At 47.1% G+C, this 27920-nt stretch overlaps 2 protein-coding genes across 11 annotated transcripts in view; one reads left to right on the top strand and one right to left on the bottom strand.

The window, feature by feature from the left end:
• The window catches only part of sptan1 (spectrin alpha, non-erythrocytic 1), a 35819-nt gene extending 11627 nt beyond the window's left edge, over positions 1 to 24192 (top strand). Inside the window, exons 5-57 of one of the 10 annotated variants that reach the window (XM_084035946.1) lie at positions 505 to 785; positions 880 to 1024; positions 1120 to 1274; positions 1949 to 2084; positions 2207 to 2308; positions 2388 to 2525; positions 2799 to 2909; positions 3033 to 3110; positions 3221 to 3376; positions 3468 to 3672; positions 5056 to 5237; positions 5325 to 5568; positions 5799 to 5921; positions 6034 to 6251; positions 6431 to 6523; positions 6667 to 6801; positions 6949 to 7097; positions 7706 to 7762; positions 9045 to 9243; positions 9812 to 9916; positions 10008 to 10043; positions 10159 to 10194; positions 10705 to 10752; positions 11386 to 11477; positions 12453 to 12597; positions 12689 to 12870; positions 12955 to 13054; positions 13152 to 13349; positions 13424 to 13570; positions 13656 to 13759; positions 13886 to 14048; positions 14380 to 14394; positions 16096 to 16227; positions 16629 to 16766; positions 16846 to 16950; positions 17050 to 17258; positions 17480 to 17600; positions 18199 to 18320; positions 18403 to 18535; positions 18632 to 18730; positions 18874 to 19033; positions 19574 to 19650; positions 19728 to 19937; positions 20194 to 20490; positions 20649 to 20761; positions 21514 to 21531; positions 21707 to 21769; positions 22327 to 22381; positions 22469 to 22665; positions 22844 to 22897; positions 22983 to 23129; positions 23523 to 23670; positions 23755 to 24192. In XM_084035946.1, coding sequence (XP_083892072.1) covers positions 505 to 785; positions 880 to 1024; positions 1120 to 1274; positions 1949 to 2084; positions 2207 to 2308; positions 2388 to 2525; positions 2799 to 2909; positions 3033 to 3110; positions 3221 to 3376; positions 3468 to 3672; positions 5056 to 5237; positions 5325 to 5568; positions 5799 to 5921; positions 6034 to 6251; positions 6431 to 6523; positions 6667 to 6801; positions 6949 to 7097; positions 7706 to 7762; positions 9045 to 9243; positions 9812 to 9916; positions 10008 to 10043; positions 10159 to 10194; positions 10705 to 10752; positions 11386 to 11477; positions 12453 to 12597; positions 12689 to 12870; positions 12955 to 13054; positions 13152 to 13349; positions 13424 to 13570; positions 13656 to 13759; positions 13886 to 14048; positions 14380 to 14394; positions 16096 to 16227; positions 16629 to 16766; positions 16846 to 16950; positions 17050 to 17258; positions 17480 to 17600; positions 18199 to 18320; positions 18403 to 18535; positions 18632 to 18730; positions 18874 to 19033; positions 19574 to 19650; positions 19728 to 19937; positions 20194 to 20490; positions 20649 to 20761; positions 21514 to 21531; positions 21707 to 21769; positions 22327 to 22381; positions 22469 to 22665; positions 22844 to 22897; positions 22983 to 23129; positions 23523 to 23670; positions 23755 to 23880 — 7002 coding nt within the window. In that variant the 3' untranslated portion in view covers positions 23881 to 24192. The remainder of the gene's footprint in view (positions 1 to 504; positions 786 to 879; positions 1025 to 1119; positions 1275 to 1948; positions 2085 to 2206; positions 2309 to 2387; positions 2526 to 2798; positions 2910 to 3032; positions 3111 to 3220; positions 3377 to 3467; positions 3673 to 5055; positions 5238 to 5324; positions 5569 to 5798; positions 5922 to 6033; positions 6252 to 6430; positions 6524 to 6666; positions 6802 to 6948; positions 7098 to 7705; positions 7763 to 9044; positions 9244 to 9811; positions 9917 to 10007; positions 10044 to 10158; positions 10195 to 10704; positions 10753 to 11385; positions 11478 to 12452; positions 12598 to 12688; positions 12871 to 12954; positions 13055 to 13151; positions 13350 to 13423; positions 13571 to 13655; positions 13760 to 13885; positions 14049 to 14379; positions 14395 to 16095; positions 16228 to 16628; positions 16767 to 16845; positions 16951 to 17049; positions 17259 to 17479; positions 17601 to 18198; positions 18321 to 18402; positions 18536 to 18631; positions 18731 to 18873; positions 19034 to 19573; positions 19651 to 19727; positions 19938 to 20193; positions 20491 to 20648; positions 20762 to 21513; positions 21532 to 21706; positions 21770 to 22326; positions 22382 to 22468; positions 22666 to 22843; positions 22898 to 22982; positions 23130 to 23522; positions 23671 to 23754) is intronic. The other 9 variants (XM_084035949.1, XM_084035948.1, XM_084035950.1 and 6 more) reach the window with 9 other exon arrangements.
• Positions 24193 to 24214: 22 nt separating this feature from the next.
• Positions 24215 to 27920, bottom strand: part of dync2i2 (dynein 2 intermediate chain 2) — an 8439-nt gene continuing 4733 nt past the window's right edge. The window contains exons 5-9 of the mRNA XM_084035990.1: positions 27893 to 27920; positions 26833 to 26994; positions 25549 to 25781; positions 25236 to 25393; positions 24215 to 24492 (exon numbers count right to left, since the gene is read on the bottom strand). The exon at positions 27893 to 27920 is cut by the window's right edge and continues 82 nt beyond it. Of these exons, the coding sequence (XP_083892116.1) occupies positions 24254 to 24492; positions 25236 to 25393; positions 25549 to 25781; positions 26833 to 26994; positions 27893 to 27920 (820 nt within the window). The 3' untranslated portion in view covers positions 24215 to 24253. The remainder of the gene's footprint in view (positions 24493 to 25235; positions 25394 to 25548; positions 25782 to 26832; positions 26995 to 27892) is intronic.

Raw genomic sequence — 27920 nt, 5'->3', positions numbered from 1 at the left:
GGGCTTCCCTCCACGTAGACCCCAACAAGGTTTTCTCCATCAGGGCTGAAACCACCACTTTTGCTACTATATACATGTTGTAAAGTTACAAGCTGGATTCACTGGATCTAGCAAAATCCATGTAGATGAACCCAAAATAAACTATTTAGCTGTTTAGCTGCTCCATCAACACTCCAAATAAGGTCATCTAGACATAAATACAGCAGAGACCTTGTTGTTTGGACCACAGACAGTCTCTGGTTTCTCCACATAGTCTGGTCTGGTCTCTGGACTAATGTGAGCTACTATCTAGACCTCTGGGGAACCACAGACACAGTTGTTTTCATATGTGGTGTGAACATCAGGACTGCTTAAATGACAAGTTGACCGATGATTAGAAACAACCTTATTCCCACTGTGGACATGAAAGGCAATTATTACTGGGCTCATTACTATAGCGTTTATCAGTCATTTGACCTAAGTGTGATGTCTGTCTCAATGTTGTTAATCCACTCCCGTGCATAGGAAGCCATGGCCTCCTCCGAGGAGCTGGGCCAGGACCTGGAGCACGTGGAGCTCCTGCAGAAGAAGTTTGAGGAGTTCCAGACTGACCTGGCCGCCCACGAGGAACGTGTGAACGAGGTGAACCAGCTGGCAGCCAAGCTGATCCAGGAAGCCCATCCTGAGGCTGAGCTCATAGTTCGCAAGCAGGAGGAGGTGAACGCAGCCTGGCAGCGTCTGAAGGGCCTGGCCCAGCAGAGGCAGGGCAAGCTGTTTGGGGCTGCTGAGGTGCAGCGCTTCAACAGGTGAACGACATGGGACAACCGTTGCTCTTTATTTATTTATTGTTTATTGTAAGTGAATACAAACGTTTGTGTGTGTGTCTGATTCCACCAACAGGGATGTTGATGAGACCATCAGTTGGATCAAAGAGAAGGAGCAGCTCATGGCCTCTGATGACTTTGGTCGCGACCTGGCCAGCGTGCAGGCTCTGCTTCGCAAACACGAGGGTCTGGAGAGAGACCTGGCCGCCCTGGAAGACAAGGCACGGAGACGCTTCACAGGATGTCTACGCACGTACAGCACAGCCATGAGGTTCAACACGTCTATAAAGTTGCCCTTCTGTCTTCTGTCCCCCAGGTCAACACGCTGGGTGGCGATGCCGAGCGCCTGCAGGAGACACATCCACAAAACGCCTCTCAAATCCATCTGAAGAAGGACGAACTCATCACCAACTGGGAACAGATTCGCACTCTGGCCGCCGAGCGCCACGCTCGCCTGAACGACTCCTATCGGTAAAACACCACACACGGCTCGGCCATGACATTTGGAAATAGCAATACAGATACCAGTATAATGGAGTAATGTGGTGTATTGTTCAACTATACTCACTGTTGTGTTGTTCCCACACGCTCACTAACACCCTGCTATTCTTATTCATGTACACACAGACGTTTCAGACAATGTGTGGATATAAAACGTTAGCCATGATCCTCTAAACTGTGGAAGTATTTAGACGGTTTTCTATTTTCTTTCATAAACGTAACCAGTAAGTGACAAAATGACATAAACGAGCCCAACAATCTGTAAATGATTTCAGTTATTTCTCTGTGCTGACACAGAGATACCAGTGATTATCTTAACTAAGTTTGAAGTCCTTCAGTCAAATACTGATTCTCCAGTTGAGAGAGAGAGAGTTGCTGTGACAGTGATTAAATAAAATCTGTGCCACGCTAATCCTGACAAAAAGGCTCTATTATCTTGTTACATTTGTTTTTAGATACAATTTAATAAAATAGTGAAATATTAATCAGATAAGTTTTGAAATGTATTAATTAAAAGTAAATAAAAATGTTATTAATCAGGAATTATAAAAGAAGAATCAATAAAGTACTGGATAGACTATGGGATGAGGTGCTGCCCTACTGAAGTGTGCTCACTCTGCCCTCTTGTGACGATCCTCTTCCAGGCTGCAGCGTTTCACTGCTGACTTCAGGGATCTGACCAGCTGGGTGACGGAGATGAAAGCCCTCATTAATGCTGACGAACTGGCCAATGATGTGGCTGGAGCTGAGGCTCTGCTAGACCGCCACCAGGAGCACAAGGTAACATGTCTGATGGTACACCAGGTCACAGGGTCCTGGGATTTGATCACAATTGGAGCTCTGTTCTTGTAAAGGGCACCATTTATTTCACATGTTCACACACGGTTGTGTTTGTTTCCCAGGGAGAGATCGATGCCCATGAGGACAGTTTCCGATCCACTGATGAAGCTGGCCAGGCCCTGCTCAATACCGGACACTACGCCTCTGAGGAGGTCAAGGAGAAGGTAGGACTCCTTTCTTTCTTCTCTGTGACATCACACCCATCTCTACCATGTTGGTAATGACTCCCTGTGCTGTGTGTAGCTTGGCATCCTTGCTGAGGAGAAGGAGTGTCTGCTGGAGCTGTGGGAAGTCCGCAGGCAGCAGTACGAGCAGTGCATGGACCTGCAGCTCTTCTACAGAGACACTGAGCAGGTTGACAACTGGATGAGCAAACAAGAGGTAAGCAGACCCACCAGCTGTTTGACTGCTCCGCTGCACCATCCCTCAGAGTGTTTGTGACTGGCGTCAGCAGGGATTTCCTGCCTTGTGTGTACAGTTGAGGCTGTCGCTGAATAAGTGCTCCAAGTCCTCAGGACACAACCAACTGTCCCGTGTCTCGTCACTGTCGATTAACGACAACTTCCGGTGGAGCCGCTATCGTTTGATGATCTGTTTGATAATGTTTCGGCCTCTAGTCTAGATGATGTGATGTGCCACGTTGTTGTCCTACAGGCTTTCCTCCTGAATGAAGACCTCGGGGACTCCCTGGACAGCGTAGAGGCTCTGCTGAAGAAACACGAGGACTTTGAGAAGTCCCTTAGTGCCCAGGAAGAGAAGATCACTGTGAGATACTCCACCTGTTCCACCTATACAACATCATGTCCCACATTGCACTGTACAATCACCAGGTTTACGCTGTTGTCATGATATAGGATCCACTTTGAACTCTGTCTTGTACATCTCCAGGCCCTGGATGAGTTTGCTACCAAGCTAATCCAGAACAACCACTATGCCAAAGAGGACGTGGCGACCCGCAGAGATGCTGTAAGTACTGCTAGTTCCTCAACTTCCCTCAAATCAAATGAATAAACCAGCTCAAATATGAGCATTGGATGCTCATGGCATTGTTCTCTCCCTCCTCTGCACATTTGTAGCTGCTCAGTCGCCGCAATGCCCTGCATGAGCGTGCTCAGTCTCGTCGCGCTGGCTTGGAGGACTCTTTCCACCTCCAGCAGTTCTTCAGGGACTCTGATGAGCTCAAGAGCTGGATCAACGAGAAGATGAAGACTGCCACGGATGAGGCATACAAGGTGATTAATCGGGGGTGGAGATATTGTTGTGCATATATGTGTTTTTTCTTTCCATTCTCCAACCCGTGTGTCTCTGCTCTCTGGACAACAGGACCCCTCCAACCTGCAGGGCAAGGTGCAGAAACACCAGGCGTTTGAGGCCGAGCTGTCGGCTAATCAGAGCCGCATCGACGCTCTGCAGAAGTCTGGCCAGGAGCTGCTGGATGGGAAGCATTACGCCTCCACTGAGGTGGCTGGTCGCATGGAGGAGGTCAGCTCCCAGTGGAAGAAACTGCTGGAGGCCACTGAGCTTAAAGGTACTGGCTGGGGGAAGCATTAAACTGAAGTCATCTGGAGATAATGGAGGTTTAGATCAGATTCAACTGTACTGTCATTGTGTACAAGTACAGAGACAACGGAATGCACTTAGCAACCAGAATTGCAAAAAAAGCGCAAAGTGAGCAGTATATGACATATAGGTGCTACTGTGTATGAATACATTTGATTCAATCCGACATTAATATTGTCAAATGTGACGTGTTTAATCAAATATGCCAGTACTACTGTGTCAGTTTGTGATAGGCAACTTTATTAAATTATCTTTCACTAAGCACCAAACAACCACACAACCAGCATACCAGAACAACACATACGAAATCTGGCAAACAATTAATACAACAGTAGTGTAATTAGAAGCTTTTTATGAGAGATCAGATGTGAGTTTGGATACTTTAACACTAGATTTTTATTGATAAATATGATGAGATGATTATTTTCTTCTTGTCAATAAGGAGGTTAATACAGCCTAGTGACATAGAGGTCGGACTGGTGTCAAAAATCTGTCTGATATTCAGCAAAACACTAAATAATAATAATAGGAAGAACCAGAGAGTGAAGTCAGCCCAGAGCTCCAGGCAAGTTGAAGCTTAATCACAAATATGCACCAGGCGGTGCCAGTGATGTCATCAGTAGGTCCTAAAAGTTGTGCACTAATGTGCGTCACGTGCAATGTGTCATCTCGTCCTGTCACCCTGAACACAACGTGTAAACAAACACAATGTGCTGCCTCCTCTTACCTCTTCTGAAACTAAATCTCTTCATGTTGCTGACCTCGGATCAGCAGTACTTTGCACATGGCCTGTCACATGTAGCTCTGTTAGACGGTTTATAAACGTATTGAGTTCATCACGGTGTCACATTGCGTATTACTAATGCAATAAAAGTTGGATTTGGCACTGTGACGGCGTCAGCAAAGGCTACTGGTTAACATGTCAGAATGTGTCATCATTGCAAATTCAGGCATTTTGCATGAAATCAAATTGGATTTAGCTTGCTGGCAAAACTGGAAATCAACCCAACTGTAGAAGTGATGAAGATTAATACAGTGTTAGACAGGATGTAACTGATAAGTTGATGATGTTGCTGCATGAAAACCAAGTGCAGACATTATAGTTGACTGAACAATAGTTTTGGGTTAAATATTAAACATGCATCATGAATAAATGGAAAGGCATCTAAAGAAAGAAGAGCAGTCAGGACCTGGGTCATATGAAATCTTTTAATCTGCAAATAAATAGAGTACTCATTAGGAAGAATTATATGTTTAATGTACAATGGGCCAAGAACGGATCCCTGCAGCACCCCATTGATGGGCTAATTACGTTTTGATTGTAAATGTCATTTCTTCTATGACATTTAAGGCATCAAGCTCCGTGAGGCCAACCAGCAGCAGCAGTTCAACAGGAACGTAGAGGATATTGAGCTGTGGCTGTATGAGGTTGAGGGCCACCTGGCTTCAGACGACTACGGGAAAGACCTGACCAGTGTCCAGAACCTGCAGAAGAAACATGCACTGCTGGAGGCCGATGTGGCTGCACACCAGGTACCCAATGCTGGACATGCATCATGGAAGCACACCTGATAATTACTTTATCGTTCACTCCCAAATGCGTGAATTCTTCTCTCTCAGGATCGCATTGATGGCATAACAATCCAGGCTCGCCAGTTCCAAGAGGCTGGACACTTTGATGCTGACAACATCCGCAAGAAGCAGGAGGCTCTAGTGGCGCGTTATGAAGGTCTGCGGGAGCCCATGGCTGCACGCAAGCAGAAACTGTCAGACTCTCTGAGGCTCCAGCAGCTGTTCAGAGACGTGGAGGATGAGGAGACCTGGATCCGAGAGAAAGAGCCCATTGCTGCCTCTACTAACAGAGGTAAAACTTAGCAGCTAGATTCAATTCTATGAATAGAGTCATATCACAACAGAACTTATCTCAGGACACTTTAAACATTTGATGGCAATTCATTTATCCAGTCTACATATTAGGATCTCATGGATAATGGTGTTGATCGCAGCACTAAGATCTAGCAGGACAAGTACAGAAACCAGTCCTTTGTCAGAAGCAATCGGAAGATAACTTGTCTTTCTTTGTGTTTTCCTCAGGCAAAGACCTGATCGGTGTCCAAAACCTGCTGAAGAAACACCAGGCTCTGCAGGCTGAGATCACTGGTCACGAGCCTCGCATCAAAGCTGTTTCCCAGAAAGGAGAGGCCATGGTGGAGGAAGGTAAACTTTTCAAGCCTTGTTTAGGGTCTTCTTTGAGTTGATTGGCACCTTTTGTCACAAGTGAAGTCTCGTCCCATCATTAATTTGTGATCATTCATGTCGGGGGTCCCAGGACACTTTGCTGGTGAGGAAGTGAAAGTGAAGCTGGCTGAACTACATGGACGCTGGGACACACTGAAGTCTAAGGCGTCCCAGAGGAGACAGGACCTGGAGGACTCTCTGCAAGCCCAGCAGTACTTTGCTGATGCCAACGAGGCTGAGTCCTGGATGAGGGAGAAGGAGCCCATCGTGGGGAGCCCAGACTACGGCAAAGACGAGGACTCCGCTGAGGTACATGAAGGGGTTTTTGCAAAATATCTGCATTTTTATACACATTTTTCAGCTGTTTTGAATTGAGGTCGTTCATTGATGGCACTTTTAAGTCCGTAACTGATCACGGTACATTTATTGCAGAAGCTTCTATCCTTTTGTCCCAAATGCAGTGGTGCTGAACAGTTTATCTTCCACAGGCTTTGCTGAAGAAGCATGAGGCCCTGATGTCTGACCTGAGTGCCTACGGCAGCAGCATCCAGGCTCTGAAGGAACAGGCCCAGTCCTGCAGGGTAAGACCTGATCCCTCTTCACACCTAAAGACTACACATGTGCCCTCTGATTGCTAGACCGTGGGATTTCTTAGATAATCAAACTTTCTTCAGTTTAAGCAGAGCTCAAATCAGTGCCTCCATATATTTGTTTTCCTGAGCAGCAACAAGTGGCCCCAACTGACGATGAGACCGGGAAGGAGCTGGTCCTGGCCCTGTACGACTACCAGGAGAAGAGTCCCCGGGAAGTTACCATGAAGAAGGGGGACATCCTCACGCTGCTCAACAGCACCAACAAGGTAGACGTTGACTGCCAGCATATCTATAGAAATATCCAACATAAATGAATGTCATAGAGGTACTTTGAGTCATTCCGATGCAGCAAGCATTTGCATGATTTCTGCCACAAACTATGTCATGAACATCACTGCTCCTCCCCACTGCAGGATTGGTGGAAGGTGGAGGTGAACGATCGCCAAGGCTTTGTTCCTGCTGCTTATGTGAAGAAGCTGGACCCGACCCAGTCCTCATCCAGGGAAAACCTGCTGGATGAACACGGCAGCATTGCACTGCGCCAAGACCAGATTGAGAATCAGTAAGAATCCCACAACCTCATACATTTTGCAGTGGAATGTAGGTTACTAACTAATTTCTCCTTTCCCTCTGGATTTTTTTAGCAATTTGTCTTAAGTGTCTTTTTCTTTGGATCTTAAAGGACCATACCAGTCTAGTTCTGACTCCATTAGCACAGGTCTCCCCTGTACGGCTGCTCCCAGTTTACGTAAGTGGCCCCGGTGGAGCTAGCCGCTAATACCAAGTCCAAGAGAGTCTCATTCCGGCGTACGCCGACCTCAATAACAAGCACACTCTCTTTTCACTTCCTGCACAAGGAGCTCATGTTCCCTTGGCTGCATCCCATTGGCCAACAGTTCTCTGATTGGACCAGCAAGCAATGGGATAACATTTCCAGGAACGTATATTGAATATGGTATGGTAAAGGTGTAAGCTAGGTGGCCATGTTGTGGATGGACATGTAGTAACACTGGTACGGTCCTTTTAACCTCTTCTTTCATCAAATATGGTCTCACATCTTTCCAACTAATTGCGTTGCCCCTGGCTTCTCTCTCTTGTCTCCTCTGCTGTCCTCTCGCTGTGTTTAACACCGTAATCTTGTCCGCTGTGCGTTGCCTTGCCACTGAGCAGGCTTGTCACCAAGGAGGCCTGCAGCGTTTCTGTGCGCATGAAGCAGGTGGAAGAGCTGTGAGTAGGAACCAGCGTCCCTCTGCCTGTTCTTGTGATCGTGATGCCACTAGATCTCATTGCAGCTTCACATCCCTCCCAAACCCTCCTGTTGTGTGACACTGTGTCTACTTCACCATCTTCTGTTCCTCTACTGAATAGAAGATCCTTTCACATCCTTCTCATCCCAGGCTCGCCTATGAATGGTAGTTCTGCCATGTCATAAGCCATTCTGCGCTGCGCATATTGTACAGGCGACCTCATTGCTCAAGGTGCAAGTCAGAGAAATTCTAAAAATAATCAAAAACCTTCATTGAAATCTTCTGGGCTCCGCGGTATGGAACGCCGTTTTAGCCAATATTAAAGTGAAATATGCCTATGAAATGAATCCTGAAATAAATATGAAAATATTTATTTATTTATTAAGTAAATTGCATTGCATACTTTAGAAGTCTACCTGCTCCATCTTCTTATTTGCTTTTACCTAAATCATTTGAGGTCACGGGAATAGATTATAAATTAAGATTAAAAATGTATTAATAAATGCATAAATAAATAAGCAAGAGACCCCGCCCAAAATGGAATTTATTTCCGACTACATGTACATCAAGGACTAAACATAATTCATTAAATAAGTAAATAAATAACACGATAAAGAAAGAAAAGTCTCACTTATCAATTAAATGTGCAGGATTATGTGAAATTAAATAAATAAAAATGAACATACAAATAAATAAAATATATTTATTTGACTTGTTACTTATTTTTATTTATTCATTTATTTTTATATTTTATCATTTCCTATTGATTAGTGTCTTTTTTACATTTATTTATTTTTATGTATTTCTGCATTTCTTCTTATTTTACTTATTTAATTATTATAATGGCAGGTTTAGTCCTCTGTACATGCAGCAGCCCAGTGCTCGGCTCTTTGTTTGAGCTCTATGTCTTTACTTTGTCCCGACTTGTAAAAGCTCTGGAGGTTTTCTTTTCCCAGTGTTGCTAAAGGTTGCTATGAACAATTATTGCGCTGCATAAATATAATGTGATCAAGTAGTTAATTACCTGCTGAGCTGAATAGTGGAAAGCTTCAAACACACGCTAGTTTTCCCGGTTGCGCTTTTCTGCTCACATCGTTGGTTCATTCCGTTTCAAGTCATGTTGTGTAAAACCTGTCGGAGGCTTCGTTCTAGAGCCACATATCATCAAATAGCAACCGTCCAAAGAAGCTCTCACGTTGGAGAAGCTGGAACCACGTTTAAAGACGCATGAAATGATTTGATGAAATTCTGTGGGTTTCCAGGTACGGGACTCTGTTGGAGCTCGGAGAGAAACGCAAAGACATGCTGGAGAAGAGTTGCAAGAAGTTCATGTTGTTCCGCGAGGCCAACGAGCTGCAGCAGTGGATCAATGAGAAGGAGAGCGCCCTCACTAATGAGGAGATGGGCTCTGACCTGGAGCAGGTCGAGGTCTTGCAGAAGAAGTTTGACGACTTCCAGAAGGTAAGATCCATGTGTTGAAACGTCAGGGTTCGCTCGTTTTCTTTCCCAGAGCGGCTGTTCCATGAGAGAAAGTAGTGTGGGGGAACAAATCCATACAGCGTAGCATCGCCATATTCAGCGCTGTAATATTGTATCGATACACGGACACAAAGTATCAATCTTTTATTATATAAACTGTAAATACTGTAAATATAAGTGAAACATTTTAGTAACTTTAATAATTGCTTCTTCAGTCCACTAGATGGGGCTATGCTGTTTTTTTTCAGCAGGATTAGTAAGAAAATGGTCAAAACAAGGATGAAGTTTTGTCAGATGTGTGAGATAAAACATATCTTATTCGATAAAACGTAAAACGATGTTGAAAACTGCATAGTTTGCTGTTTAAAAAAGGTAATCCATCAAAATATGTTATTGAAACACATTGCAAAACACTTAAATTTGCAATAAGATCATATCAGGACTCAAGTATCCTAAAACCATCGTATCGTGTGTGTGTGTGTGTGTGTGTGTGTTTTGTACATACCATGTCTCACAAACGTGAACGATGTGGTCCTTGTGATCGGTCCAGGATCTAAAGGCCAACGAGTCTCGCCTGAGGGACATCAACAAAGTGGCATCTGAGCTGGAGTCTGAAGGCCTCATGGCGGAGGAGGCCCCAATGGTTCAAGCTCAGGTAGGTTGTACTCCCCTCACTTCACATCACTTCATCCACCTCCCATGTTTTACCTGCCCTTTAATGGACATCCTGTTTCATTTCTATGCAGCAGCAGCAAGAGCTGCTTGGTGCTGCTCCCGGCAAGGTTCGGATCATTTCTGTATTCACATACATTTTCCTTCATATTTAAGAACCATTTCAAATATCACAACAAGGAATAAGACCCGAGTGTGTTTTGATGCATACATTTCATTGAACAGGATGAAGCTGACTCCAAGTCTGCATCTCCATGGAAGGTACGCTTCCTCTAACTGTTAAATCTGTCTCCAGAAAATACATTCAAACATTGAGATGTTTTCTGTATTTCTACTGCAAAGATGTGCGAGCCTGTCAGTCTTGGTCTGATACTGTAACTGCATGACTGGTCAGCATTGGTTTGATGTGTGGTACTGGTGTGTCACTGCTAAAATCTACTCCAATGGTGTCCACAGACCTTTTACTGGAGGCATGGGGCTGAATGTTCTCCGTCTCATAGAACATGATGAGACATTGAAATGAAAGGGATCATCAAAAAGGCTCGGGTGCCTTTTTGATGATCCCTTTCATTGGAAAGACGTCTCAAGATGTCTCATTAATTCAGTTTGACTCATCAACGTTCAGTGTTTGGGGCTGGTTCTGGTCTAGCCATGGTTGCAGTGTTGCAGAAGAGCAACCATGGGAGTTTCCATAGCACTCTTGACTGGTGTGGTGTGTTTCTGTTTTTGTCCTCCTCCTTTCTGCCACGTTTTCTTCACCTTTGACTCTAGAATATACGCTTGGCTGTTCAAACAACGGCTAACTTTAATACTATCAAGGTAAGATAACGTGTCCACTCCGGCCTCATTGTGAATCTCTCCTCCCCTACTTCTCCTGTCCTGCATTGTGATCAGAAAGCTTACCCCGTCGCCATGGTTTCTGTCTCTTCCTGTCCCCTGAAATCTGACCTGAGTGTTCTCTTTTGTTTGGTCTCATCCCATGACATTTGTTATCATCCATTTTGTTGTATGAATTAATGATGCCGTGCTGTGCAAGCTATGTCTTCAGCATCTTTTTGTAGAGCCCGACTTGTGTGTATGCAATGTTTTTAACATGCATCCAATCCTGCACCAGTCTGTGTCTGTCCATCCCTGTCTGTGCTTGTCCAGCCCTGTCTGTGTCTGTCCATCCCTGTCTGTGCTTGTCCAGCCCTGTCTGTGTCTGTCCATCCCTGTCTGTGCTTGTCCAGCCCTGTCTGTGTCTGTCCATCCCTGTCTGTGCTTGTCCATCCCTGTCTGTCTGTCCACCCCTGTCTGTGCTTGTCTTCCCGGTCTGTGTCTGTCCATCCCGGTCTGTGTCTGTCCATCCCTGTCTGTGCTTGTCTTCCCGGTCTGTGTCTGTCCATCCCGGTCTGTGCTTGTCCAGCTCTGTCTGTTTAAACAAGTGTTTAACGTCGATCATTCTGCATGTAGGAGCTGAATAATCGCTGGCGGTCTCTGCAGCAGCTGGCTGAAGAACGGAGCAACATGCTAGGCAGCGCCCACGAGGTGCAGCGCTTCCACAGGTACTAACCTACAGCTTTGGAAGCTTGAGTTTGTCTTTTTACCTCGCTGTCAACTGTAATGTGACCAGAGCCAACTCAGAGCTGGGGAAGCAGGATGGACCTGAGTGACGCCGGGTACAAACGGTCAATCAAGAACAACCAGTTCAAATGTACTTTTTGAATAATCATTTTGTGTCAAAGACATTCTAGTTGTGGCTTTGAGAGCATGAGTACAAGTAGAACCAACGTGATGTCGGTGACACAGCGACGTCTCTGTAAAGCTGCTGGTCAGACCAGACCACTTAAAGCTGGAGCAGCAAAACCACTGAGTGACTTGGAAAGAATCTGTGTTTTTGTTTATGAATTCAACTTTTCATTTGTAAGAGGAAGAATGTGTTATTTCTTCTTTTTGAGAAGTAACATATTAATAATAAACCCAATTTCTATCAAACCAGCGACGAGTGACCAGCATCGTGGTGCTTATAGGAATAATAAACTGTACTCTACGGGTCTGGTTCAGACTAGATGAGATGTGTGTCGGTATGTTGGTCCCCGACCAATCACGGCTGCTCGTCTTTCACCCCGTGTGTGATGTCATCACTGCTCACCAGGTTAATGGAGTACCTCTGGTATATCTCCCCAGCTGTTTTCTTTCTTCACTCTGTCAAGATCGTCCCTCAAGGAACATTAAAGAGGCTGTTGTTGCCATAGTAACCAAAATGATTCCTCCATTTCACATCCACATCATTCCTCAATCTCTGATTTACAGTTGTTAAGAGATCCATCTGCGCTCCTATTGGTCAAAGTGACAGGTGAAACCTGCCAGACTGTGTGGATGTTGCCGTCGGTTGTCCTCTTCTCTGATACACTACACCATATAAAACGTTACGGCCCTGATCTGAGCCGACACAGCTGCCGGGGTAGAATAAGCTGATGGAGTCTAAACCAGAGAAGTAGATGTACCTTCTTAAAGCCTTTGCTGCCTTCCTTCCTCAGGGATGCTGATGAAACTAAAGAGTGGATCGAGGAGAAGAACCAGGCCCTCAACACTGACAACTACGGTCACGACTTGGCCAGCGTCCAAGCTCTGCAGCGGAAACATGAAGGCTTTGAGAGAGACCTGGCTGCCCTGGGCGATAAGGTCCGCTTGTCTTTCATCTGTACGACATTGTGGCTGAAAACGTAGTCCTTCCCTTGAGGCTCATGCTCACTGTTCCTACCCCCCCACCCAGGTGAACTCTCTCGGGGAGACAGCGGAGCGTCTGATCCAGTCCCACCCTGAGGCCGTGGATGACATCCAGGAGAAATGCACCGAGCTGAACACGGCCTGGAGCAGCCTGGTGGGACGCGCTGACCAGCGCAAAGACAAGCTTGGCAACTCCCACGACCTTCAGCGCTTCCTGTCTGACTTCAGGTGAGGAGAGAGCAGCGCGTTTGGTGGGAGATGCCTTTAATGTGGGCGGTACTTTTTTAGCGCTAACTCTTCATCTGTGCACAGAGATCTGATGTCCTGGATTAACGGCATACGAGGGCTGGTGTCCTCAGAGGAGCTTGCCAAAGACGTGACCGGAGCCGAGGCCCTTCTAGAAAGACACCAGGTATCCACCTTCTTCCTTCTGACCTGTACAACACTGCAGATGTCTGTGCAGGTCCTTGGCCATTTTACACAGCAACATCTTACTGTCCCTGTTCCAGGAGCACCGCACAGAGATCGACGCTCGTGCCGGAACCTTCCAGGCCTTTGAGCAGTTCGGTCAGCAGCTGCTGGTGCGAGGCCACTATGCTAGTCCTGAGATCCAGCAGAAACTGGAAGCTCTAGACCGGGAGCGTGCTGATCTGGAGAAGGCCTGGGTGCAACGCCGCATGATGTTGGACCAGTGCCTCGAGCTCCAGGTATGGTTGGAGAGTTGAGCCATGACATGACACTGTCTTGGTTCCTCCGCTGACTGACTGTTGTCCTGCTGCAGCTCTTCAACAGGGACTGTGAGCAGGCGGAGAACTGGATGGCCGCTCGGGAAGCCTTCCTTGCTAGTGACGACAAGGGTGACTCCCTGGACAGCGTGGAGGCCCTCATCAAGAAACATGAGGACTTTGACAAGGCCATTAACGTGCAGGTTAGTGAGATGTTTTGTCCTCGGGGAAAGCTTTTCAAATTGATCAGGAGTGGTGTTTTGTTAATGATTTAATGTTGCTGTACAGGAGGAGAAGATCGCTGCTCTGCAGTCCTTTGCTGACCAGCTGGTTGGAGCTGACCATTACGCCAAACCTGAGATCTTCAACCGCCGCAATGAAGTCCTGGACAGGTAACTGAGAGGAAAAGAGTGACGTTCTCTTCACAAACACTTCAACTCAATCAAAAACGAGAGAATGGATAAAAAAAATTGGATGGCCTGCCTGTCTGTCAATGACCGAGTCAACATGTTTTAAAGGTGGCGCCGGCTGAAGGCCCAGATGATCGAAAAGCGATCCAAGCTGGGTGAATCCCAGACTTTGCAGCAGTTCAGCAGGGATGTGGACGAGATTGAGGCTTGGATCAGTGAGAAGCTGCAGACCGCAACTGATGAGTCTTACAAGGACCCTACCAACATCCAGGTAGACATTTGGCTTCTACTAGCACAGGCCCAACTCACAGGAGGTTATAGTAGTGTACACAGCTAGTCTGAGAGGAGAGCATGATCCCTTCAGGATGAATTTGGTGACAAAAAAGCTTTTTTTAAAGAAACCTCCAAATCAAACCAGGAGATGCTGCTTCTCCGGGTGGTAAGTGATTCTAGGGCAGGGAAGTGAGCCAGTAGCTAACTTAAAGAGGCTAAACTGTTTGTCTTGTTTTATTGACCATGCTCTTTAACTGTGTCAACTCCCTCCCTGCGTCCTGTCTGAAGTGAGACTGAATTTTCTCCCACTGTCTTATTTTTTTTTATAGCTGTCCAAGCTGCTGGTAAGTTTGAGTAGTTTGTCAGCTGACTAACAACCAAGCAGGTTGTCCTCCATGTGTCCATGTCCTTGCTGTATGTGTATGTGTGTATGTGTGTGTGTGTGGGTGTGTGTGTAGACGTGATGTAGAACAAGCTCTCCGTCCATCTTGAGTTTGTCCCCCTGCAGCACTGTTGAGTGCCAGCTTCTTTTTCATCTTTTTCATTTTGTTCATTTAAAAAGACATGGCTTGATTCGTTTTCCATTTTTGTATTTCATCCAAGGTTTGTTTTGTCATCGAAGTCTCCTTGTTGTCGGGTGTGGCTTCCCTTTGTGTTTTCAGTCCCTGAGGGGTTCTCTTTAAACTTGCTTCAGGTCTTGACTCCACAGTCAAACTCTTCAAACTGGATCTGGAAATGAAACTACGACGAGTCCTTCCTGATGTCTAGCACAGCAGGCTGAGAGTATGGCGCTGGTGGCACGCGGACAAATTGTAGATTTTGGAATAGCAGTTGTGGGCTCTGTGTATGATGTTTTAAAAGACAGTGGGTGGTTCTCAATGTCAGGGGTCCCTCCTTGGTGGGACCTGTCCCTCCTTGGTGGGACCTGTCCCTCCTTGGTAGGACCGGTCCCGCCTTGGTAGGACGGGTCCCGCCTTGGTAGGATCGGTCCCTCCTGGGAATTCAGTACATTATAGTTTCTAGTAGTATTGATTTTGCATATATACCTATTTCAAATAAATAAAATCAACAGATTTGTACAATTATTATGATTTATGAAAGTTTAAAACTCAAGGCAACCAGACTCAAGCCGATTCAGGGCTCCTGAGTGGGACCAAAAAGTGCAACTAATTATTTCCCTTGGTGTGCCGAACATTCAGCTGGTTTGTTTGTGTGCAGCGTAAAGTTCTCACAAACTCTGCATGGAGGCCTCGTAGATCTGATATGAGTGAAGATTCAGTCACATGATTGGCTTTTTCTCACCTCAGATATGTTCAGAAACAGATGTTGCTGTCGGCTGTGGTGAAATAACTAAATGAGAATTAACTTGCATTAATTCAGGAGATGCGTCGTACACAGAGGATTGTGGTGTGTTTTAGGAAGGAGGAGATTACACACACACGCATCCTTCCAACTCCTGTGAAAGAAGGACTCAGTTCTTCATCCTGGACTTGGAAGAGTCCTTGGGTGGGATTCGATGACATAGCGTCCTTGGAATTATGCTGTTGAAGGATCCTCCCTTGACATTGAGAAACACCCAGTATTGACTCAGAGTCCTGTAGGCCAGCTGAGAAGATCATGGAAATGTAGAAATATTACAAACATGAAGCAACTTTGAAGCGACTCTTCCTTCAGTAGGTTTTCAGAGTTAGCTGCGTTGCAGATGTTGTCGTCTACACTGCCGTGTTGTGTTCTTCACTAGTTTGTCATGTGTGTCTGTTGATGTCCGACACGTCGTCTGTCCTGTGTGATGTCACTTCTCATATTCCATATTCATGACCGCTTTAGAAGCGTTATGAAGCCGACATGACGGTTGTTTGGCGTCGGCCTCCTAACGCTTCACATAAAGGTTTGTCACTCAAACTGTATTTCAGCTCTTGGTCCGAATGTAAGTATGGAAGCAGTGCTAGTTGTTAAGTGTGCATCTCGATTTAAGTAGAGTTCTGGCATGTTTTTTGTCCACCTGGTGATTCTCATGCCCCCCCCCTGCCTGTGTGTGCTGTCAGAGTAAGCATCAGAAACATCAGGCGTTTGAGGCCGAGCTGCACGCCAACGCAGACCGGATCCGTGGGGTCATCGATACCGGCAACACCCTGATTCAGAGAGGAGCCTGTGCCGGCAGCGAGGACGCAGTCAAGGTACAATAAGCAAACCCTCCCATCAAATCTACATGAACACAACATTAGATTAACAGGCAAAGAGCAAGACATCATAGGATAGAATTCCTGTGAATTTTCATGGAAGGGCATATCCAGTTTTTGGAATTTGAATTCAATCTAAACTTTAAGATTTTTCACTAAATATCTTAACTAAATAATCCATAATTGTATAATTTTATTATGAATATAAAATGGCCCCAATCCTACGTTGTACTGATATCTCTAGAACATTTAAGCTGGAGCTGATTAACGTTACTGGTCAGAAAAATCCCCATTAGATTCATTAGAATCTCCAAGTGAAGTGAGGGAACGTGATCTTGAATGCAGCAGTGGAGTGAAGAAGTGAGGATAGGTTGAAACATGACCCGTGTGCTCCTCAGGCACGCCTCGGCGCTCTGGATGAACAGTGGCAGTTCCTCGTCAACAAATCTGCAGAAAAGAGCCAGAAACTCAAAGAAGCCAACAAGCAGCAGAATTTCAACACCGGCATCAAGGACTTTGACTTCTGGCTGTCTGAGGTGAGAATCTGCGCGTGTAAAATCTCTTTGACACACCAATGTACAGGAGATGACGGTCTGATGCACGTTTGTTTCTCAGGTGGAAGCTCTCCTTGCCTCTGAGGATTATGGCAAAGATCTGGCCTCGGTCAACAACCTGCTGAAGAAACACCAGCTGCTGGAGGCTGATATTTCTGCCCACGAGGTGTGTAGCTCATTATTACAAATGTGCTTCAGTCTCACAACCCAAAAGACCTCATTACATAGATCCAGAGTTACAAGCCCACCTCCCTCCCCCCTGCAGGATCGTCTGAAGGATCTGAACGGCCAGGCTGACAGCCTGATGTCCAGCAACGCCTTCGACACCTCGCAGGTGAAGGACAAGCGCGACGCTGTCAACGGCCGCTTCGCTAAGATCAAGAGCATGGCTGCTGGCCGCCGCGCCAAACTCAACGAGTCCCACCGCCTGCATCAGTTCTTCAGGGACCTGGATGATGAAGAGTCTTGGATCAAGTAAGAGACTCCCGCTGGGAGCATGTTATCAGGGATCCATGCCTCTGATGTCTAGGCAGATAAAATGATGCGTCTTTGATGAATGTGACTGCATAAGCACAGTTAGCCTGCTGGTTTGCTAACAGCTAGCAGGCAGAGGAAACGGAAAGATGACACTTCTAAACACAGGAAGTCTGTATGCCGACCAAAATAAAACGTGCACGCATCTCATCACCACACAGGGAAAAGAAGTTGCTTGTGAGTTCGGAGGACTATGGACGTGATTTAACGGGAGTACAGAATCTGAGGAAGAAACATAAGAGGCTGGAGGCGGAGCTGGGAGCACACGAGCCGGCCATTCAGGTAAGAGGCTCATCCACGTGGTGAGATTCTGCTATTTAGTCAAAAGTATCACTTTGAAGGACAAAAATGTGCTCAAAGTATCCCTATGACGGACATTTCGACTAAGGCAACCTGAATCTCACGTCATATTAATAATAAAATAGTAATATTTCTGAAGTACCAAGCCTGTTTTCAAAATGTGAGGAGTAGAATATAGTATATTTGTACTTCCCACCTCTTCATCCTTCATCAACGGTCTGCTTGTTACGTGTTCGTACCTCACCATCCATATTCAGACAGACTCAAGTTCTCCAGCATTCAGACCAGGATGGTGTTCCAGTGGAACCAGTGACCGTGTTACCTGGTGACTTTCAGCTGGTAGTAACTTCAGTAAACGGTTGGTGTAGATGATAAACACATATGGATTTAAACTAGAACTAGAACTACTATTTAAGCTAACTGAAGGCTTCTACGAGGACTCCTACATGTTCTGTTGGTGTTCCAGGAGCTGAGAGTCACCAGGTAACACGGTCACCAGGTAACACGGTCACCGGTTGAACCCAAACACCGGTGTGTGTGGGTGTGTGTGTGTTGAATATATCTTTGTGTGTGTTCCCAGTCGGTGCTGGACACTGGGAAGAAGCTGTCTGATGACAACACCATCGGTCAGGAGGAGATCCAGCAGAGGCTGGCTCAGTTTGTAGACCACTGGAAGGAACTCAAAGACTTATCTGGAGCAAGGTAAGTCTGCTGTCCCTGTTCTGGAGGACCCACCGCGTCCATGCAGATAGAAACGGTGTGTAATGTGTGTTTTGGCTCCAAGGGGACAGAGGCTGGAGGAGTCGCTGGAGTACCAGCAGTTTGTGGCGAACGTGGAAGAGGAAGAAGCCTGGATTAATGAGAAGTTGAATCTTGTGGGCAGCGAGGACTATGGAGATACACTGGCTGCTGTGCAGGTGCTTTCCTCTTTTGTTATTTAACATTAAATGTGTTTTTTAACTGTATTAAATGATGAGTTGACTCAATGCCAATGAAACCTTTCTTTTTCACAGGGCCTGCTGAAGAAGCATGAAGCATTTGAGACTGACTTCACTGTTCACAGGGACAGAGTCAACGATGTGTGCACCAACGGGGAGGAGCTCATCAAGAAGGTACTGACTGAAGCATCAAGAGGAAATACCATAGAAATACAAAGGAGTAGAAGGGACATTCGTATTGAAGTCAATGTAGCTGGATGTTCAGATGGATGTTTTTTTTTTTTTTTTTTTTTACATATGTTGTGTGTTTCCAACAGAACAACCATCACATAGACAACATCAGTGCCAAGATTTCGGCTCTGCGAGCCAAAGTGTCTGACCTGGAGAGGGCAGCAGCTCAGAGGAAGGCCAAGCTGGATGAAAACTCTGCCTTCCTGCAGTTCAACTGGAAGGCCGATGTGGTGGAGTCCTGGATCGGTAAGACTTGATGGAGTCTTCCTTCTTAAAAAGGAAAGGTCCTTGTGGTCTTCAGTGGTCACATGAATCGCAGAACATTGGGATGAGTCTCGTCCAGCAGTAAAAAAAAGTTAATTGAAAACGGCCACTAGCAAACTGTCACTTTGTGGATTTAGATTGTTTTGTGCTGGAAGAAGCTAATTTAATGGTATACAGTAAATAGCATCCACCTGGTCTCCTAAACATGACCCTCCCTCACAACTAAACTACATTCTGTGTTACCTTTCGCTTGACCTATCACAAATTAGTTTCAAAGAGTCCTAGAACTCCACGTAGGGAGGTCTGGTGGTCGGGTCAGAAAACACAGGACTTTAACCCGGACACTGATGGTAGTGATCCACGAGAACCAAGTGGTTTAGTGGTCTCAACCTAACTATGTAGTTTAGTGGTCTCAACCTAACTATGTAGTTTAGTGGTCTCAACCTAACTAATTGTGTGGGTAGCCTGACCTAAAGGTCTGGTTTGATGTCCATCATGTCCGACTGTGATGTTTGTGTTCAGGTGAGAAAGAGAACAGCCTGAAGACGGATGACTATGGCAGAGACCTGTCCTCGGTCCAAACTCTGCTCACCAAGCAGGTACTCCATCCATCCAAACGGCATTCTACATGTTCCTCCACACCTCTTTCCATTCACGCCACCGCTTCTGTCTGCAGGAGACGTTTGATGCTGGTCTCCAGGCCTTCCAGCAGGAGGGCATCACCAACATCACAGCTCTGAAGGACCAGCTGCTGGCCGCCAAGCACGTCCAATCAAAAGCCATCGAAGCTCGGCACGCTGCCTTGATAAAGCGCTGGAACCAGCTGCTGTACAACTCAGCCGCTCGCAAGAAGAAGCTGCTGGAAGCTCAAGAGCACTTCAGAAAGGTCAGGAGGCCAGACGAGATTTTTCTAGACAAAGCACAACTAAGCTCATATTAGTGTTACTAGCGATACAAGAAAGTAACGTGACATCCAGCCGTTAAACAGCGCCTGATACACTGAAAGTGGCGTTGCTAAGGAAAGTTGGTGTGTGCCAGCGGGGCAATGATAACCCAGATATTTAGGCAGGATGTGGCATCAAAGTCACAGTTTTGGTATCGCGTCAACACAACTTGGTTTAAGCATCATGGCGTTTCCACAGGTTGAGGACTTGTTCCTGACGTTTGCCAAGAAGGCGTCGGCCTTCAACAGCTGGTTTGAGAATGCAGAGGAGGATCTGACGGACCCGGTCCGGTGCAACTCTCTGGAGGAGATCCGGGCGCTGCGTGAAGCCCACGAGGCCTTCCGCTCCTCACTGAGCTCAGCTCAGACCGACTTCAACCAGCTGGCCGAGCTGGACCAGCAGATCAAGAGCTACCAGGTGGTGTCCAACCCCTACACCTGGTTCACCATGGAGGCCCTGGAGGAGACCTGGGGGAACCTGCAGAAGATCATCAAGGTCTCCACATTAAAGATTACACATGCTTCCACAGATGGAGAGAACCTGCTCATATTCCTTTCAGTTTCTCCTCCACCTTTATTTGTGCTATTTATATTTCCAGAGGCGTTAACTTCCTGGTTTCTGCGTTCTCTTCCCTCCTGTAAATGTGAGCGTAGGAGCGAGAGCTGGAGCTGCAGAAGGAGCAGAGGAGGCAGGAGGAGAACGACAAGCTGCGTCAAGAGTTTGCACAGCACGCAAATGCTTTCCACCAATGGCTGCAGGAGACCAGGTAGAGACGTGCTGCTCCACACATTCACAGTCAGCATTCAGCATGACGATGCCTTCACACTGCTGGACCCCCAGCCAATCACAGCAGCACTCAGTAGGGCTGCACCATATGGGAACAAAACTCACATTGCAACATTTTTATTTATTATATATATTTTATGTATTTTTATTTCTGCAATATATAACCTGCAAAATACAGGAATGTTCACCCTAAATGTTTTTAAAGTAACTTGAGGCGCTTTTGAAGCTGAAGCTAGAGAGGCTAGGTTAAAATAAAAAATGTATAGACAAACTCACTGCTTGTATAGATCAGAGGTCACATTCACTGAACATTTTATATTATTTGCCGATTTTATAAAAATACATTTAAAAAAAACCACGGTCTTGGAGCTGGTCTGGGACCACCACGGGTCTACAGATGGAGCCTCTGCAGTCTGGTAAATCCAGTCTGTGGTTTGGCTGCAGGGTCCAGGCATGAGAAGTCGTCTCAGTAAAACTCATTGAGTTCATCATGGAAGCATGGCAGGCCGACCGAGATGATCACTCCTACTGGATTAGGTCATGAGAATCATGGGAGTTTTCTTTGGATCCAGCAGCTAAGGAGTTGTAGGAGATGTGACTGTTAAATATATACATATATTATATATAAATGATGCTTTCTAGCAGCTTGCTGTGTTTCCACTGTTGTCTGTCACATGCTAACGTGTTTTTGTTTCTCTCCTCCTCGATGCTTCCTCGCCGGCTCCTGATCAGAACTTATCTTCTGGACGGGTTAATATCACTTTTCTCTTATTTGTTTGTGTCATGAGTGCTGAGTGTGGAAAGTAAATCTTTGATGGCAGAAGTGGCTTCGGGGCTCAGTCTTAAACCTCCTCCATGTACATGTATTATTTCCTGCTTCTTGTCTGACGTTTAATCCCTGCTCCTCCGTCCTCTCTCTGACTAGCATAGCGTATCGACGGGTTATCTGTGTCTATCAGTACCAAGTCTCTGATGACCTCTGTGGAAGGTCAACCTCTTTGCAGCCTTGCTGTTTCCTGTTGCTTTGTCTGACCCACGCGGTGCCTTCAGGGCTGTGTGACCTCCTCTACCTTCCTGCTGTACTAACAGAGACCCTCAAACGCACCACACCAACCAGAGACTGGCTAGTTGTCACCTTGGTTACGTTGTGTACTTCAGGGATGGAAACTGCAAAGAATTGGCTTCCAGTGTTCATAAACACACCGTGTAAGCTTTAGTGGTATTACACATTATGGGCTGGCATCGTTGGAAGATGTTCCATAGGGATACTCACTACTGCTGTGGATCAAAACCTCATGGTGGACCACAACCAGGTTTCAGGGTGCACCAACAGAAGTGTGCTGCAGTTTCCAGTCCTGAGTGCAGTAGGACTCGCATGGTTTGGGTCACCACTAGATGTTTGGGCATGAACGCAGCTCCACTGGCTTAAAGACAGTTGTAGTTTCCTCTGGGAGCACCGGGTCATACCAACCGTGTGTCAGAGGGAGAGCAGTGTGGTTCAGACCGTGCTGCTTCCTTTCTAACATCCGTCTGTGTTGGCATCAGGTCGTGCATGGTGGAGGAATCTGGAACCCTGGAGTCCCAGCTGGAGGCCACCAAGGTAAATATCACTCGGTGTCACTCAGAGCGTGAGCCGTTAGCTGAGGTGTGGATGACATGTTGATGACATGTTGATGGTGTATTGTAGCGGAAGCACCAGGAGATCCGGGCCATGCGCAGCCAGCTGAAGAAGATTGAAGACCTGGGTGCAGCGATGGAGGAAGCACTCATCTTGGACAACAAATACACAGAGCACAGCACAGTGGGCCTGGCCCAGCAGTGGGACCAGCTGGACCAGCTGGGAATGAGGATGCAGCACAACCTGGAGCAGCAGATCCAGGCCAGGTACCCAGCAGCACACACACATTCACATTCACAGCACTGTAGTTGAGGCAGGAAAACAGACGATGCCTTCAGAAATCCAAATGTCACCGAGTCTGACATGTAAACACTTCCGGTCACAATGTTTCAAAAGTAAAAACCAGCTGCTGCTGCTGTGAGCTCATGTTCCTTCCTCTTGCAGGAACACCACTGGAGTGACAGAGGAGGCTCTGAAGGAGTTCAGCATGATGTTCAAGTGAGTGGCTTCGACTTGACGTCGTCATGACCGGTTTCTGCGTCCGCTCTGAAGTTCATCCTCATCTCCACATGTTTATTTGCAGGCATTTCGACAAGGAGAAGTCTGGCCGTCTGAACCACCAAGAGTTCAAGTCGTGTCTTCGCTCGCTCGGCTACGACCTGCCCATGGTGGAAGAAGGAGAACCTGATCCTGAGTTTGAGGCCATACTGGACACGGTGGATCCCAACAGGTCTGTCACATGTCCAGGAAATGAACGTGACATGGGTTGTATGGCGTATAATGTGAAACTTAATGTAGGAGTTTTGTCTGACGTCCCAAAAATGCCTCTAAAACGTAAAAAGAAAGTATGAACGTGGAGCTGGACTCCATTGTTTTTGTCTGGACCAGAGGCCGTATAAGTGGCTCCGTGGCTGAGTAAGTCAGTGATGTAGTTGCACCGTTGGTCAGTGATGTCACTAAGGGATGTTGCTCATGAAGCTGTTAGCACAGACGCCAGATCCAATATCAGCAGCCTGGTTTCAACCCGTAGAGGGAGGACATGGATGTTTCTAACAATATGGTTTGGAGGTCACTCTTCACCACACTTGTTTGCTGTCTAACAATGAGGTGTGTGTGTGTGCAGAGACGGCAACGTGTCCCTGCAGGAGTACATGGCGTTCATGATCAGCCGTGAGACGGAGAACGTCAAGTCCAGCGAGGAGATAGAGAGCGCCTTCCGAGCTCTCAGCACGGAGAACAAACCCTACGTGACTAAAGAAGAGCTCTACCAGGTCAGATGGCTTCAGGTTTCACTCTGGACTCGGGTCTGAGGTCCCAGTCTCACGCAGGTCTAACGGTCCCCTTCTCCCTTTCAGAACCTGACCAGGGAGCAGGCGGACTACTGCCTCTCGCACATGAAGCCCTATCTGGACAGCAAGGGCCGCGAGCTGCCGACAGCCTTCGACTTCGTTGAATTCACCCGCTCGCTCTTCGTCAACTGATCCCTCGCCCCCCAGGGACCAATCGGGATGCGTTTCCCACACACTTCCACACGAACACGCAGCTGAAACTGCATGATTGTGGCACTAGGAATACTCACTAATCACCACTTCATGTGCTATCTATTTATCTCGCTCTACCTTTAACTCTTTGTGCTTCTCGTGATAGCAGAGTGGCTCTGTCGACATTTGACTGTGATCGTTTTAGCTTGTGCTTTCAATGAATTAAAGAACCTAATAGTGACAATAATGTTGTTAATGACACCTTAACATCTGCAGTGTGCTTTAATAAACGCTACTGGTTGGAACTGGAAACGTCTACTGTTTTATTTCACACTTGACATGAATGAGTCCCATGCAGCAGTGTCCATCCGTCTCATTCTGCCTCCTGATTGGCTATCTGCTCCAGCTGGCTGCTCTCTCTGGGGCTCTGCTCCGTCAAATCGTGGCTCAGCTGCCAGATGCTCACCGTCCCATCCGTCCTCCCCACCGCCAACAGGTGGGGGTTCTGCTGGTTGAAGGCCAGACAAGTTGCAGCCTGATCTTCACCTCCCTGCTCGATGGTGGCTGCTGGCCTCAGGGATCGGCGGCCCAGGTCGAAGATCTGGACCTCACCTGAGAGGGAAACACTCATTAAGGACACATCTGTCCGATACCTTCAAGTACTGTTGCTAGAGGACTGAACAGATCCACCACAGGACGGTTTGAACATTAAGTCCAGGTCGTGGATTTAGCTAGCATAGTTAACAAGAAGGACAGAGTCAACACATGAAGCTAGAAGATTAAAGCAGGACAGGAATCGCTCTGAACTGGTTCTGGATAAGCAAAACTCCATTCATAAAACCAGGAAAACAACAGGTTCTAATTAGCAACCAGATGTTCTGATAAAATGACTCATTTCATCTGGATTTATTATTTAATTTTAGTTCTGGACGCCTGTCTCCCTGCTGCAGTACCACTCTCCGCCTGAACAGTTAGTGATGACCGGTGGGGGTGCTGTTCTACAAGAAAAGTCTAAACACTGTTTAATGTGATATTTACTATCGGAGAAATCACAAACTCAAGTATAGAGACATCAGAGTACTGAATACATGGACATTTTTAAATGAATACAATTTAATTTTTAAATCACAGAAAATAACTTTCCATGTTCTGTCATTATCCATCACTTTTCCTGACATTTTAGATTTTGGCCTTGGTATCGTTTTAGAATCCAGATACTTTGGCTGGTTGTTACACCACTAGTTCAGAGTGTGTGTGAGGCTGGTTCATGGCTCCAATCTATTTTATCACAAAGAACCAGTCTGACCTCTAACCCAGCTTCAAACCCACAGACTCACACCGTTTTCGTGCTGTACCTTGTCCAGTAGCTGCTGCAAACACCAGCGGTCTGGTTGGAGACCACTGCACCTGAAACACGTAGGAGTCTGAAACCCTGAGGGAGAGCAGAGGCTCGGCCTGCAGCAGAGAGTGGAGGTGGACCAGACCCTCGGTCCCGGCACTCACAAACAGGTTCCTGCAGACGACAACACGAAGCACCTGTAAGAAGCTGCTGATTGTGTGTGTGTGTGTGTGTGTGTGTGTGTGTGTGTGTGTGTGTGTGTGTGTGTGTGTGTGTGTGTGTGTGTGTGTGTGTGTGTGTGTGTGAGAGAGAGAGAGAGAGAGAGAGACCTGTGGAAAGGGGAGCAGTGTATGGAGTGGACGGGGCCGCTGCATTGCCGAAACAGGAAGACCACTGGGGCTCTCAGTTGCACATTCTGGCCTTCGGAGGGCGCTGCAGCCAGCGTCTGGGAGGAGAAGGAGCATCTGAGCAGCAGGCCGCCCTCAGAGCCCACCAAGAAGGTGTCGGAGTCCCAGGGAGACACAGCCAGGGAGGTGACCCCCACAGAGCTGCTGCCTCGGGCCTATGGGCAACACAAAACTCCATGGTCATCACCCTGCAGCACACCAGACGCCATTAGAAAATGATAGAAAATGTTTGGTTATTTTCTCAGGACTTGTGTGAGCTTTCGATACAGCTGGCAGGAAAACATCAAGCATGACGTGATTCTGTCGCAATTAAGTATGGAGGATCCAAAATGCACTGTAAGTACCTCACCGGACTGTAACTAGGAACCAATCTGTCCGGTGTTGTTTCTGACCGCGTGTCGCACCGCAGACTGGTGTTTCTGCTAAGTGACGGATCCTGAATGCTCCCTGCAGATTTATAGATATGAATAAATCACTTATTATTATTTAGTTTAATCCTTTGCCTTTTAGAGAGAGGGAGGGAGCACAGACTAAAGAAGTGGACGTCGTCATGGTGACGTCACCGTTTGCTTGTGGACTACAGTTTTGAAACCTTGAGTTCAGCTTTTTGACCGTCGCCATCTTGGATTTCTGGAAACGGTGAAGGAAGTGACCATATTTGGACTGTGGAGGAGCGACGGTTGGATCTGGATCCATGTGGGTTCTGGTGTGAAGCTGCTAACAAAGTTAGCTTCATAATTCAACTTTACAGCTAAGTGTCATCTTATTAGAATAAGATCTAGTATCTGACTGCAAGTCTAGTCTGACTGCATTGATAGCGACCTGTCAATCAGCAGGTAAGCCCCGCCCCCTAAAGCATCCCCTGCTTTCTGGTCTGGTGGACTCTAAATGGACCATAATGTACTAAATGAACGTCATGCTGGATTGAAGAAGACTTGAAACTAGAGATTGAGACCATAAACTCATGTTTACAATGTTTACTGAGATAATACATCAAGAGAAAAGTAGGACCATTTTCTCATAGACTTCTATACAACCAGAGAGGAGTCGCCCCCTGGTGGCCAGCAGAGAGAATGACAGTTTAAGGACCTTCAGGTTTAGCTTCACTGTTTAGAACCGGAGGTTGCTGCCTGGGAGGGAGAGGAGGGAGGAACAGGATGAAGAGCTCAGTTTGGATTCAGTGTTCTTCCTCTTCCTGAATCTCACCTTGAAGCTGCCATGAGGAACCTGCTGGGGGACTAAAGCGTAGGCAGCAGTCAGGACCAAGTAGGCCTGGTCCGGGTCCACCGTCCACAGCAGCACCCGCCCTCCTGAACCAGCACTCAGCACCCCCAACTCTCCTTTCTTCTGCAGGGGCACCCAGGCAACCTACACACACACACACACACACACACACACACACACACACACACACACACACACACACAGACACACACACACACACACACACACACACACACACACACACACACACACACACACACACACACGACACACACACACACACACACACACACACACACACACACACACACACACACACACACACACACACACACACCAGCAACAACATGAGACTCATGAAGGTTCATAGCAATGCCAGTAGTTTTATTCTGTCTAAACTCTCAAGCCTCTGAGAACAAAGAGCAGAACACCAAACCGGTCTCCTGGCATCAAACGGGTCTGGGCTACAGGTCTCCTGGCATCAAACAGGTCTGGGCTACCGGTCTCCTGGCATCAAACGGGTCTGGGCTACCGGTCTCCTGGCATCAAACGGGTCTGGGCTACAGGTCTCCTGGCATCAAACGGGTCTGGGCTACAGGTCTCCTGGCATCAAACGGGTCTGGGCTACAGGTCTCCTGGCATCAAACAGGTCTGGGCTACCGGTCTCCTGGCAACAAACGGGTCTGGGCTACCGGTCTCCTGGCATCAAACGGGTCTGGGCTACAGGTCTCCTGGCATCAAACAGGTCTGGGCTACCGGTCTCCTGGCATCAAACGGGTCTGGACTACAGGTCTCCTGGCATCAAACGGGTCTGGGCTACCGGTCTCCTGGCATCAAACAGGTCTGGGCTACAGGTCTCCTGGCATCAAACGGGTCTGGGCTACCGGTCTCCTGGCATCAAACGGGTCTGGGCTACAGGTCTCCTGGCATCAAACGGGTCTGGGCTACCGGTCTCCTGGCATCAAACAGGTCTGGGCTACCAGAGTCCTGTCAGCAGTGGACCGAACTGATTGGAGGATAGCGGCGTTCCAACAGAACTCACCTGGTAAACTGGCTCTCGGTGGCTGTCT

This window comes from Eutrigla gurnardus (genome assembly GCF_963514095.1).
Source record: "Eutrigla gurnardus genome assembly, chromosome: 19".
NCBI lineage: Eukaryota > Metazoa > Chordata > Actinopteri > Perciformes > Triglidae > Eutrigla > Eutrigla gurnardus.
Note: the sequence above shows the minus strand (reverse complement) of the source record. Positions and strands in the feature narration are given on the sequence as shown.